Source organism: Pithys albifrons, chromosome 2 (assembly GCF_047495875.1).
Source record: "Pithys albifrons albifrons isolate INPA30051 chromosome 2, PitAlb_v1, whole genome shotgun sequence".
NCBI classification, from domain to species: Eukaryota; Metazoa; Chordata; class Aves; order Passeriformes; family Thamnophilidae; genus Pithys; species Pithys albifrons.
Genome location: NC_092459.1, coordinates 83,758,038 through 83,771,971, shown reverse-complemented (window position 1 = coordinate 83,771,971; position 13,934 = coordinate 83,758,038). Strand labels below are relative to the sequence as shown.

At 36.7% G+C, this 13,934-nt stretch overlaps 1 protein-coding gene across 4 annotated transcripts in view; it reads right to left on the bottom strand.

Moving 5' to 3' along the window:
* Positions 1-13,934, bottom strand: part of BIRC6 (baculoviral IAP repeat containing 6) — a 175,464-nt gene that overhangs the window by 96,956 nt on the left and 64,574 nt on the right. For 3 of the 4 annotated variants that reach the window (XM_071575748.1, XM_071575765.1, XM_071575757.1), the window contains exons 30-41: positions 13,136-13,355; positions 12,084-12,217; positions 9,906-10,043; positions 8,602-8,729; positions 8,046-8,177; positions 5,910-6,125; positions 5,366-5,549; positions 4,813-4,968; positions 4,396-4,529; positions 2,617-2,770; positions 1,764-1,880; positions 659-813 (exon numbers count right to left, since the gene is read on the bottom strand). In XM_071575748.1, coding sequence (XP_071431849.1) covers positions 659-813; positions 1,764-1,880; positions 2,617-2,770; positions 4,396-4,529; positions 4,813-4,968; positions 5,366-5,549; positions 5,910-6,125; positions 8,046-8,177; positions 8,602-8,729; positions 9,906-10,043; positions 12,084-12,217; positions 13,136-13,355 — 1,868 coding nt within the window. The remainder of the gene's footprint in view (positions 1-658; positions 814-1,763; positions 1,881-2,616; positions 2,771-4,395; positions 4,530-4,812; positions 4,969-5,365; positions 5,550-5,909; positions 6,126-8,045; positions 8,178-8,601; positions 8,730-9,905; positions 10,044-12,083; positions 12,218-13,135; positions 13,356-13,934) is intronic. The other variant, XM_071575775.1, reaches the window with a different exon arrangement.

Here is a 13,934-nt window from a genome sequence, read left to right as displayed (position 1 = left end):
GATGCATCAAGGTAATTTATACTACAAACTGTATTTTGGATGAGATATTTAAAGAACAACTGAGGGATAGAGTCAGCTACTCTATTAAAGTATAAAGGGGCAGGCAGGCATCTAACCATTTATATACAACGTGCATGGCATTCCTTTGTTTGAATCAAGAAAAGCATTGCTAAACCAATGACTTTTCAAAAATCGAACTTTTAAATTTAATTCATAGGATCATTGGGTGATTCAGATTGGAAGGGAGCTTTGGAAGTTATCCAATCCACTCTTCTGCTCAAAGAAAGGACAAAGAAAACATCAGACTGGGTTGCTTGAGGGTTTATTCAACCAGATTTGAAAACCTCCACAAATGGAGACTGCACACTTAGCAACACTTCTCATTAATAAGCTAATAATTGTCATTCAGTGAATATACAGACTTGTGAAATACGAAAATGTATACCCACATTTTCACTGCAACAAGAAACGTCCTCTTTGATAAAAGCTTTCAGCAGCTTGCCTATAACATTATTGTTACTGCTGTCCATGAAAGATTCATGAGCAATAATGTACATAACAGGTTACCTGAATCCTAAGTAGCAAGAAGTATAGGAAAACAACTTTCAAATTTAGAGAGAAACACTATTAAAATATTTTGAAGTTCAAAATTCTATACCTGAACATGGTGGACTTGTAGCATGGAAAAGAGTTTGTTGAAACACGCACTCAGCATAGGTATAGACGACAATTGCACAATCAGCTGGGCATTTTGGTTAGCAGCATGTAATCCTCTAAGCAATGAATCATCTGTTCCACTAGGAGATTGTGTTACTAGAAAAAAACAAGGTACCATCCCCCATGAATTATTTTAAAAAGTTGCAAAACTAATTTCGCTATTAGCTCCTTGCATTTTATACTTAAGGGAAATACACTTATTTTAAAATTTACAAGAACATCTTCAGTGTAGTGTTTGGTTGAGTTGGACTACTGACTACCATATTGTGAAAGGCGTACTTGAATATCACACATCTCTATCTTCACCAAAACTGTTTGGAAAGTAAGTCCACACAAATATATTTTCACAGTTGTTGCTAAACATGTATTATAGCAGTGTCCTGATAACACAATGGTAAGACAAATAATTAGAACATCTCTCATTCATTATGGCACAACTAGTGCAGACAATAATGAAGTTCAGAGAATTAAAGGCTGAGGATGTCACTAAACCTACTCAATCCCCAGATATTCAACCACTGACCACATGCTGACCACAGAGGGCTACAAAGAAACACATTTTAACCAGATGGGCAGCACAACTCACTGAAAAAAAGTTCAAAAGTAAACCACTCTACGAGTGTTTTTAAAACAAAGATAAAGCTTTACTGAACAGCTGAGTTCAAAATTGGATTCAAATATTTTCACTTTCATCACTGAATAGGTGAAACTGGTGCAAAGCAGCTTTCAAACAGCAAAAATGAAACTTCACACAGAAAACTTAACATTCTCTTGCACCTATATCAGAAAATGAAAACTTTCCCTCCACTGCAGTATAAAGCCTATATATATAAATCATGCCTATTTGACCAGTTTTACAAAATGTCTTAAATAGAGGCATATACGTAATTCCAAAATCTGAATAAACAACTATCTCTAGAGCTCTGCCTAACAAGAAAATTCAAGCCAAATACAACTTTTTCTAAATGACTGCAGAAAAAATTAGTACAAATTTCAAAGTATCATGATCATTATGTGAAGAGAATGATTTGCCAACATGTAGTTACATGTAGGAGATGTGTTTGTTAATGCTTGTAGAATGGAATCAGCCTCCAGCGTGGACATCATTTTCAGCATCAGCTCAGCCTGCTGCTCAAGTCCAACTTCTAGACGTGCATCTAAAGCTACACAAGGCAACAAATAGGGTAAAACTGATTTATATCATGGACATATATAGTTAGTTACTCTTTTTGTGCAAGCAATATAGATATACAGTACACAGTAAACTGAAAACATCTCAGTATCCCTTAACAGAAGACTGACTTTTATGTATGATGGAAGCAGACTGTAGAAACTTACGCTCTGAACTGAACATAAGATTCTTATAAACCTGAAACACGTAATTAATAAAACACTGAATTTCTATGAAGCCCAGACTTATTTCTTTTCACAGTCACTTTAACATCACACATGAGTAAATCTGTGTTTGTTTTTCCTAGGGCAATAGCTCTCAAACAAGAACCAAAAAGTTGTTTTCCCCCAGTGTATCAGGGGAAAGATCTACTGCCCCAGTTCAGTTGTGCTCCTTCAAAATAAACAAATGTGCCACTTCATTCCTTAAGGGTAGAGTCAGCTAGAAAAGAGATTCCAAAATTTCCTGGAAAAACAGGGAAGATTTAAGACTGCCTGTAAGTACATTCATAATATTAGAAAATAACATTTTCTGCTACATTGGGCTGTTTTAAATATAATTTTCACATCATATTCTCTCAGTTACCACAGGAAAAAACTGTGGCACATGGAAAATTTAGTTCTTTACACTCGATAGACAGAGATTGTGCAAACAGTGTGATGTGCTAAAATCCCAAATACAGTATTACAGAAAAGAGGCCCTGAACGGAACTTTAGTTCATTGCTTACCTTGAGAGACTGAAATGCTGACAGTTTGTGATCCATTTTTCTCTGTAGTTACCGGTGGTTTTGCAACTGGAATTCCAACACCTCCGATGTAAGGATTGTAATTGTAGGTGCCATATTCGGCACCCCAGTAATCATACCAGGTGCTGCTTATAGGCTTAAAAAGCAAACAAAGAAAAAAAAAACAAAGGAAAAAAATAAACACCATCTCTTTAGACTGCCAAAAGCTTTTAATGGCTAACAACAAAAACTGAAGCTATAAAAAATTAAACCCAGAAGATTGGATCCAATAGCTTTAGAAAATTTTGTTTCAATTCTTATTGCAGTATAAGCCTCTGAATCCTTAGTGATTGTCAAAATCCAGCAAGGCAGTTAGCTGTCTCAAAGATTCAAGCAGCCAATTTGAAAATGTTATCATCAGTTTTTATTCATACATTTCTACCATATTGTAAGTTTGGAAGTAGAGTATCACACAGATATTTTGAGGAGTTATTTATCAAGACAGAATACTATACTACTAACTGTACTATTGAAGTACCTTGAAGCCTCAGTGAGGCTCAGGGACTATTTGTACTGGCTCTGCAAAAAAAAGAGTTGAACAGTCTCTACTTGTGTCATAATTTAAGACACTAAGACGGCATATGCATCACAAGAAAGAAAGCAATGTAACACTGCATGAAGGCAATCTGTGTATGCCTATCATTTTTATGGCAACATCCGATATCAACTGTCATTTTACAGACACAGAAGCAAATATAAAGAAGGATTAAGAACGAAGAAGTGCTTTTATGCTGGTTTTTAGAGGACATCAAATCAGGCAATAAGATCATGAAGGTATTTGTAGTTAAAGTGGATTAAGTAGTACTGCCACATGAAATGACAGCACAACAAAGAAGGCAGGAAACATCAGTAACAAATATTAAAGAGTAAATGTGATTTTTAGTGGTTGAGTGAGATTTAAAGAAAAAAATCTTTACAGGATACATAAATCAGTGGAAGGACATTCAAGAAAATACAGAAAACAAAATCAGTGTTTTCTGAGCAAGTGGTGAGACAGGTAATTTAAGATTAATTCAAATGAGACTACAGGTTTAAGTCAATAGTGAGAGGCATGAAAAAGCTCCAAACGTCATCCTTATGAACAGACAGAAGAGACTTGATATTTCATTATGAACAGCTGTGTTTCTTTACAGCCTAAATATTTTTGGGTTTTAACCCATATTGACAATACATATGCTATTATATCTAAATGCTATTGTACTGCCTCTGATTTGGTTATCCCTTGTGTTAAGTATGAAAGCCTTTAGTAATTTTGTTGTTCCGTAGTGAAAATATTTTGGGAGTTAGCTGCTTCTCTTTGTAGTCTAGAGCCAGTCTGAGCACCAGCCACTGCTAACTTCCTTTTTTAAACACAACACTAGCAGTATAAACTTCTAAGATCAACTGCAGTAGTGATGGGCACCCTATTCTTAAAAAGAAAGGATAAGACTGGATCTTAATTTCTTTCATATTATGCTTTTGTTGACTTTAACATGTGCTAAAGTACGAGTAAACTCAGAACCTCTTCTTTATACAGCAATCTTCATGCCAAAAGCAAGACATTTTGTGGTCAACTGAGGCTGAACAATCTTTACATTCTTTCCTGTCATTCTCCATTAAACACTTATAAAAAACTCAAAGCAAGTCTAGGACATCAACTATCACTATTGAAGCAGAGTAAGAGAGAAAGGGTTTTTATATTTCACATATAAAGGTTATCTTGAAAGCTCAGGTATGACATACCTTGAAGACTTTGGCTGCAAGGGGATCTTTTTCTAAATCAATATCCAAAGGATCAATATCAACTTCCATCAGATCTTGCAGTAATTCAAGATCAATGTCCTTATCTTTTTCCAAGGATGACAGAGGTGGAGCACCTTTGATTGATTAAAGGAGTATTAACACCATCAAGTAAAAATTTTCAAACACGGATGTATCATACACTTAACGAGTACACTTAAGGCTGGTTGAAAAAGTTAATAAATGCAATCAAGTTGCCTTTTTAAATATAATGGCAAAAATAATCCTTTTTTACTTATAATAAAATTGTTCATAATCTGCCTATATTATCAGAAACTAATTATCCTATCACCAAAAAATCGTTTACTAGTATCTTGACAGATATATATACACACACATCAAGATTATGGAATAATTTACCTGTGATGTCATGTGTCAAAGGCTCATCTATTGTCTCCACCAACTGAACAGTGGACTGCTGGAGAGAGTCATCAGAGTCCCCAGCCGAAGCTCCAGCATCTTCCCCCAAAGCACTTTCCTCCATAGCTTCAGCTGCTATAGGGGCCAACAGCTCTCCTGGGTATTAAATTAAGCAGACAACTTCATTTCAAGCTTTATTCCAGTTACAACTTAACATCCCAGTGTCTAGGCTAACTGTTTTTCTTCATCTAACTCTAAATTATCTAGGGGCTACTTCCTCAAGATGAGGAGTTCTGAATAATTTTCAAATAATCAGGCTCTCACAAATCTGACCTTTTCAAAGCACAAGTCACTAATTCAGGATTGGCTGTAATTGCAATTTTAAATTGCATTTTTACACATTAAGTTAAATTTTATTATTTGCTTCTGGCTTTTTTTATGGTCTTAATTGAGTCAGCAGATTCTAACATACTAATAAAGAAATCCATCAAACATTAAAAGAAGAAAGATTCAATGCAACATACATTCTGAAAAATATGAACTTAAAACAAACCTGCCAGAATATCCTGTAGCATACAAGTCAGAGAATACTGAGCCCATGCTCCTCCCCAAGAGATGTCTCCTCTGTTAAAGTCAGTTCCAACAAGAAGCAGCAATAATCGTTCCAACTGAGTCTCATTTACAATCTCACATAAATGAATTGTTGGTCTTGTAGCATTTGCAATTCTAGCAAGAACCTACAAAAAACATATGATGCCTATTCATATTTAACCCTATCAAAGTATAAAATAGCTTTAATTTCTATGATTATTAGACTTTTCATACAAGAAAAACAGGTATTTTTACCAGCTCAAATTTTAGAATTTTACAAGTGTAATTATATGAATGTATTTTTTTAAGTTAATTTTTCCATGCAATTTTGAAGCCATCCTATTCTAAGTCACACAAAAACGGACAGATCAGAAAAAACTTCCTCACCAGAAATTACTTCAAATTTTAATGCTGCAGCAAATTTTTACCATCAAGCAAGCAAAAAGCAGTAAAAGAGAATTAACTTAAAGTCATCACTAGAGAGTGAAGTTCCATGTTCTGTTTACCTTACAAACAAATAGAAGTAAATCCGCATGACAAGTAAAATCCATGGACAAGAGAAAGAGGGCCAGCTTTTGCACTACAGAAATACAACGTTCATGTGCCAGTGTAAATGGCAGTGGTTCAATTTCTGGAGTTTCCTTTGTTGTTGATACTTCTGTATCTAGAGAAGAACGAGGCCACTCTGCAGTTCTGCGCAAGCGTATTAAGTCCTTGAAGTGCTGCAGAAATTAAATTTGAACAGTTACATTTTAAAACTAAGCTCTAAATATTTTCCCTGTAAAGCAGTGAGACAGCAATAACAGTAACTGTAAAATTTCTTAGGAAAATAAAAGAAAGTCTAAAAATATATGAGAATCTGAAATTGAATTAAGGCTTTATTGGCACAAATTTGTTTTGGCAGCATGGTATCTCAGGTGACAAACTCAAAACCAAATCCAGTTCTGCAGAAGTTCCAGTTAAACCTTTATGTTTGCCATAAAACATATTGCAAATATGTATTTTAGAAATTTCTTTCATATTTCCACATCTGTACATAAAGCTACAATGCTCACAAAGCAAACTGCATATAAAAATAGCTAATATGGAAGTTTATCCCTACAAGAGCACTGACTTGTCAGTTTATCACATTAGATAAACCATGAATAATTTCTAAGTTTCTTGATACTTCCATGGCACAAAATGGGCACTAGCCACCACAAACTGAATTAGTCTGATAGTGGATCAGGGTTCTAAACTACAACCCTTTTGATAGAGGGCCTACAAACTGAACAGAGAAAGGAAGGTGCTTTTATTAATCCCCTCATGCACCTAGGGCATACATTTAGCAGCTCAGCTCATTGTATCAGCTGCACTAACAGTTATTAGACAACACAAATACCTCTTAGAGTCTCACTTAAGTAGGAGCTACTGAAGTAGACTAAAGAAAGAGCTATTTACTAACACACAAAGGTTTTCAGCTTTCTCCTAAACGGAGCACATGTTTTAAGTCAACTAAAAGCTTGACATAACTGAAAGTGATTAGTAGATGAAATAGCAAAAACTGCATGAAATGCAATTATCAAGTGTATAGTAATACTGTAACCAGAAGTTAAGAAACTGCAAGGGGAAAGCTCTTCAGTTCAATATGTTTTTTTGATGCAACATGGCTGCTATAAAGTGAAACTTAAACAGCTGGACAGTATAGTTCAGCCAGTGACTCATCTAAAGATGTCTCAAGCAGGCCACAAGTGGAGCAGCCCCCCTTGATATAACCTGCTGGAATAAAGCAGAAGACAGTGCAGCAAAGAACAGCACATGACAAGCACGGTTAGTGAAAATTTAGGGCTTTATTTTTATGACAGTGTTTAATTTACTATTTTTCCATCTTACTGGAAATTGTTTTAAGATTTTCCTTTACATTACCTGTAAGGTGCAACATTCTATAATCTCTTTTCACAGACCTACTTTCAGTCATCCTAAAAGACATGAGTACTTCTGAAACTAGAGAGTAAATATTTAAAGAGGTACCTAAGTTTGGTAGCTAGAAAGATTTACATATTTTTTTGTGTTCCCTGCAAAGTGCATGTTGTCATCTCCAGAAACCCCTAAATTTCAGCACCTCATCTCATAATCCAAATAATTCTTTAACTACTACATCCACTCTCAGTATCTGGGGTTGGCTGCAAGCTGCCACAAGTTAAGAACTTTTAGGAAGCTAAGAAGTTTGTGAGAATGTTTTCTGAACTTTCTCAAAAGTCATATGTATAAGTTTGGGGAGACTGACATAGGCATGATTATTTTGTGATTACTCAACCAGAAAAGCATCCAGAAGAGCATCATGCATAAAAGTTAGCCATATGAAATAGTGTTTTATGTTTCTATTGGTGTATGTAATCCAAAGTTTAATGACATGACTGGCATTCCCAAAGCTACAAGTTTATTAGTGATTTTGGCCGTGACTACTTAAAAAACCCCTGTAGAACGATAAACTATTTTTCACAGAACAGTAAGTTTCCAGATGGCTGCTGTTCTCAGTATTAGAATATACTTGATATCAGCCATGATGAAACAACTTTTTACAATAAGGTCAAGTAGGACAAAATGACTTTGCAGGAACAGGTCTTTTCACGCAAAGGACAAGAAGTCAGTTACAATCATACCTTTGAAGTAGCCTGCTTTAGTTTTGCCTGTTCTACTAAAAGTTTGTATGATGATCCTTTGTTGCTTTGTATTTTCTCTTTTTCCATCTGTTCCACCAAAGCCTTCTGTTTTGCTTTTAATAAGTTAAGTTGCTAAAAGAAAATGTTAATAGGAATAAATGAAAATTTAAGCAATAAGATGTTAAAAGGATCAGTACGTTCATATGATAGCAATCTTTAGTTCAAATTTTAACTTGAGCTTTTAAAATAGTTTTAAATCACAGCTTAGGTGCTTGCACACAGGTGTACTTATATTTAGAAAGCACATTATATTTATTGTCCAGTATGGGCCACAGAGTGCAAAAGAACACTCCAACATTTGTTCTTCCAGCAGATCCCGTGCCCCACGGTTCAAGACGAATGTCAAAGAAGTTAGGCAGCCTTTAGCTACAGAACCAGACCTATGCAAAAGCAAGGCTGAATGAGTCCCAAGGCCAAAGCTGTTCCTTTTAGAAATGACACATCGGTAAATGAGAAATACTTATGTGAAAATAGCCACTACCGTGCTGGAAGTCACCTGTTTATGATGCACGAGCTGCTTTCGGATCTTTCGGGAATACAGCCTGTCTAGGCTACTGTTGCCTTTGGTAGATCTGCTCAGACTCTGAGTGTGAAGGCTGTTGTTTATAAAACTCCACTGGTTTCCTAATAGAAATGGAAAAAGGTATATATTAATCCATCTCATTAAACCTCACAACTCCAGAGAAAACCCTTTGTGTTTCAGCAAAGGTTAGCATCTCAATAAACTAAATACTAACAAAACAAGCAAAGTCTAACTCTCCCAGCATTACTCAACTCCTGACAGTAATATTTCATTGTGATTTTAAAATGCACTAGTACCATCCAGTTTTCATTATTCCTAAAACATATATGGAGGTAAGCAAGACTGTCCTACGTAAAAATACTTGAACAGTTTCATAGTATAAAAACTTTCCAGTTTTCATTTTTAGAAAAGATGTTCAAAGAAAACTGTACCTAATTAACACACTAACAATAAGCCAAAATACCGGATAGAAATACCAACACAGTTACGAAGTCATAGAATCATAAAATCAATTGGGTTGGAAAAGACCTCCAAGATCATCAAGTCCAACCCTTGGTCCAACTCCAGTCCGTTTACCAGATCATGGCACTCAGTGCCACATCCAATCTCAGTTTAAAAATCTCCAGGGATGGGGAATCCACCCCCTCTCTGGGCAGCCCATTCCAATGCCTGATTACTCTCTCTGGAAAGAATTTGTTTCTGATCTCCAACTTAAATTTCCCTTGGCAGAGCTTGAGTCCGTGCCCCCTTGTCCTATTGCTGAGTGCCTGGGAGAAGAGACCAACCCTCACCTGGCTAGAACTTCCCTTCAGGTAGTTCTAGACAGTGATGAGGTCACCTCTGAGCCTCCTCTTCTCCCGGCTAAACACCCCCAGCTCCCTCAGCCTTTCCCCATAGGACTTGTGCTCCAGTCACTTCACCAGTCTTGTTGCTCTTCTCTGGACCTGCTCCAGCACCTCATACTGTTGCCCTTTCTAACAATACAAAGTATCTCAGCATGGAGTACTCTCAATTGTAAAGTTCATAGCCATAGGATATACAGGTATTTTCCACACTAAAATCAATCCTGCATTTTTCACTTTAAAAAAAATGAAAGAGATTGTATTTCTATTGAGAAGGGCAAGCAAAGAAGCAGACAAGAGTGCAAACAAAATAATCACAACATCCATTTTTAAAATCTCGGCTTTTTCAAGTGAATTGAAAATACATTTTTAATATTTGAACAACTCTCAAAGCAACACCCACAGAAGCAAGTTTTGATAGTAAGTGTGATATACCTGTTAAAAATCGGTCTCTCTCTTTTCCATTCAGAGGCTTCTTGGTTGTGGCTGCTTCATCTTCAACAGTAGCTACATAATCCAGTAGTCTGGACACCAGCATTACCACCCAGCTGATCATGGGAATGTCTAAAACTCCTTCAAAATAAATACGTTTGAGAGTCTTAATAAAGTTATGAAGCCACAACAAACTTCACACATATTTCACTAGCCATTTGAGTAAGATGCAGGAAAGGGAAGACTGAGTTGGGACAAGACTAACCATGCTGGCTATTGCCTATTTCAATCTCTCACTTCAAATGCTGAATTTTTGAATGGGTAGAAGGGAAAAAAATGGATCCTGCACATCATTCAAGAAAAATCTTTCTCCGAATGGACAAATCTAAATCAACAGTTCCAGAGTCAACTCATGAGTGATCAATAAAGAGCAGAAACCTACAACTAATGACCACTTAATCACAGTCACTGTGCAAATGGCATACCTCTACACAAAGTCAATACAACAAAGACATCAGCACCAGAGGTTAAACACACATTTTTGTATCTTTGTACCTTGCTGACCCACATTGCTTTTCATGCACTGACCTCAAAAAAGTCTAATTAACTCAAACTATTATTAAGTCCCGATCAAACAAGAAAACTAAGGCACAGAAATAATTTGTCCAAAATCATGTTGCTGGTGCCCAAGCAATAGGATGCAGCCTGACTTGTTAATTCTAGTTTTCTGATGACACTCTGATAGAAAGCAGTGCACCCCAAGCAGGCAGAGGAAGACCCAAACAGATCCATAACAGGAACCACAGACTAAATTGCAAGAACAGAAGCGAGCAGCAGTGGTAACTGCTACACACCTTTTTGGTTGGCAGAATAAAAAGAAAGGAGCCTGCTGCAGAGTAAGGTACATACCTTTTCACACTTTAAACAAAAGCATTTCTTTTCATATCTCACAACAACCATAAATCAAAATTCTCAACTTCTCTCCCTACTTCCAAGTACCTTGCTTATTCCTTTTTCCCCCTCTCTGCCTCTAAGTTTACAGCTTCTCTCCACCCACAACACTCACCTCTTGCTCTGATTGTCCTTTGTTTTGTGACTTTTCTCCCAGCAAGTTTTCACCCTTTGACCCTCAGTTATGTGTGACAGTTCTCAAACAGGAATTTCTTCTGCCATACCTGATGCTTCCACCATACATAATATTGCCCTAGTACTCACCTGCACTGTCCAGGAGGAAGGAAGCTGGAAGACCAGCAATTAAAGCTCTGAAGTATCAGTTACTTCTGCTTCCTAAAGTCCTCCATGAGGACAACTAGTAAGGCAAGAGCTATGAAAGGAATTGGAAGCTGTGGGGAGAGCGCAAACAGAGGTAGAGGAGATGTAAGCTTGGGTTTGCCTCAGACTAGTTAGAGACTATAGCAGGATATGGCCATGATAGCAAAAGTACATGGGAGAGCAGTGGGAAGCTATAGGACAGCTTCTGACACGAGCTGTAGGTTTGTTTACATCAGGAGACAGTAAAACTAAGGACAGAGTCTCAGCTGGCATGTACAGACCTCACAAGGCTAAGAATTTTAAACAACGTATCTTCCATGATGCTCCGCTACACGTACAAAACAAATGAAGTAGCCTAGAGTGTGATGCTTTCAAAAGTATTAATTTGCTTCAACCTTAGGGCAGTTAAGAAAACATTTAAGGAAAATTGAGTGCAGAGAATTTTTTTAGAGTCAAAAATATGTGAATTCCTCCTGATCACAAAAAAAACCCCAAACTCCATGTAGCTTGCAGAAACCATGTAGCTACACCTAAAAAACTTGTCTTCACATCTGCATTTCACCTCAAAAGTTTGAAACTTAGAAGGGATCTCATGACCAAAAAGGGGTGTGTCTTTCCAAAACGTTAAATTCCAAAGTCACTAGAGCTATTCCCCCACTCTGTCAAAGCTTCCTAACTGAATTGAAAGCAATCAAATAGATTTTGCTCAGATTTAGATGGGAAGGGGGAGGAATCTCTTTCTACCACCTAAAGAACAAGAAGATTCATCACATTTTGAAACACAACAGTGTTTTGGAAATACTGTAAACAAGCAATTTCTTCTTTTAATACACCAAAACCTATGAGTTAGTCTTTCAATTTTCTAGCTTATAATGAATATGAAAATAGTTTCCCAAATTAAAGGGCTACCTTCAGTTCTTCTGTGCACAGGTAAATGAGGTTGCAGTGGTGACAGCAGGTTATCCAGAAGATTAAGTAAACTTTCTAAAACACCACTGTTGCTAAGCGATCTTTGGCCAATGCAAGAAAGCAACATGAAGACCCTAAAAATAAAATTTACATATTTAAGATTTTATCTCTTTGTAAGATTCAGTAATATTCTGAAACACCCCTTACAGAACAATATTCTCCTAGGCTTTCATCCGAGACACAGATTGCTACAGAAAGCAGCGCTGAGGCCCAGCACGTGAATTGGATTTCACGTCCTATTGTTTTAAGGTTAATTCAGCATTTTAGGGTGAACATTTTCTCTTTCACCCTCAAGATGACAGCAGAGCCTTCCACACCTGAAACAAGATCTCATTTTATTTCCTATTACACCTTACTGAATAGCAGGGATAGAGAATTAAATCTATGTATTCTTATAACCTTGAATTAATTAATTTTTTTAAAAATATGAAAGCATGTTGATGTCCAAAGGAGGCGGAAAGCCACTGAAAAGCAAATATACCTGATTAAAACAAAATCCTAATGTTTACACTATCAAAGATCTCAATCAATAATCTGAAATAACCCATACATCAAACATTCAGTGCTCAATTCTACACATGCTTGCTCTTATCTCAGTGTAATCTTCTGCAATAAATGCCAGTAATGTCATGCCTTCCAGCCTCAACCCTACTTCCAAATTCAGAAGAGCAACTCTGTGATGAGGGTACATTTAAGATTGATAAAGGAGAAGGCCTTTTTTGACACTCAGGAGCAATCCTGCTTGGTATGCAAAGATCTCCAAGTGAGGAAAACCAGAAACTTACTGTAGTGAAAGCACCAAATACTTGCAATAAATAACTGCAATCAGACATTTATAATTTATGGTATTTTTGGGGTCCATTTCCTAAATCAGTGAAAACGATGGATATGAATCCTTCAGTCACATTTTGTCAATTCCAATGTTAAGTTATAAACAATACAATTATTTCTGCGACCCACAGATAATGTACCAATATAGACTTACACCTTACCTGTCTTGTGGGAAAATGAGAAGCTGTTCTGAATTGTACAATTCCTGCAGTACGTTTGAGAGAAACTGACCCCACCACCGTTCTCCTCCACAGAGCTGAACAAGCAGAAGGCCAGTATGCAATCGGATCTTTGGGGTTCCACTAATACACAGGTGTTTAAATAACTCCTCACAAGCTTGAGCATGAAAAGTACTTTGCAGAACCACAGGAACTGAGTGCCCTTTTAAGAAAAGAGAACAACTATGTTTAAACAGACAATGATTTGAAAACACAGTAAAAAGTTAGCAGCAGTTTTTAAAACTACTAGGATTTGCCTAATAGGCACAGGAGTAAAGGAGGGAACACATGGGGAGATGGTAATTTGCAGGTGACTCATAAAGACCAAGTCATTTAGACAAAACCAAATCAATTCCATGTCAGTGCAAGTACCCACCCAGAGTCTACACAAAGCAAAAAGAAAGCCATCAACATGCTTAAGAACAAACTGGCATAGAAAATTACAAGACAGACACACCTATCAAGAGAAAAATGCTCTGCATTTTTATTTACAAAAAGGTAGAAAGAAACCAAAACCAAACCAAAACTAACCAGCACTCCTACTCAGACTTTTCAATTCTCCAAGAATTCTTTCAGTGCAAGCTTAGGAGACAAAAATCTTTACTGGATATTAAAAAATCATGAACTGAGCAGAGATACTGATTTTATGAATTCCCCCCCACCATTCTCCTCGAGGCCATTACTGCTTCCTCTGCCCACTTCTAATAGCCTAATCTATGTCCAGCATTGCACAGGCTTCAAA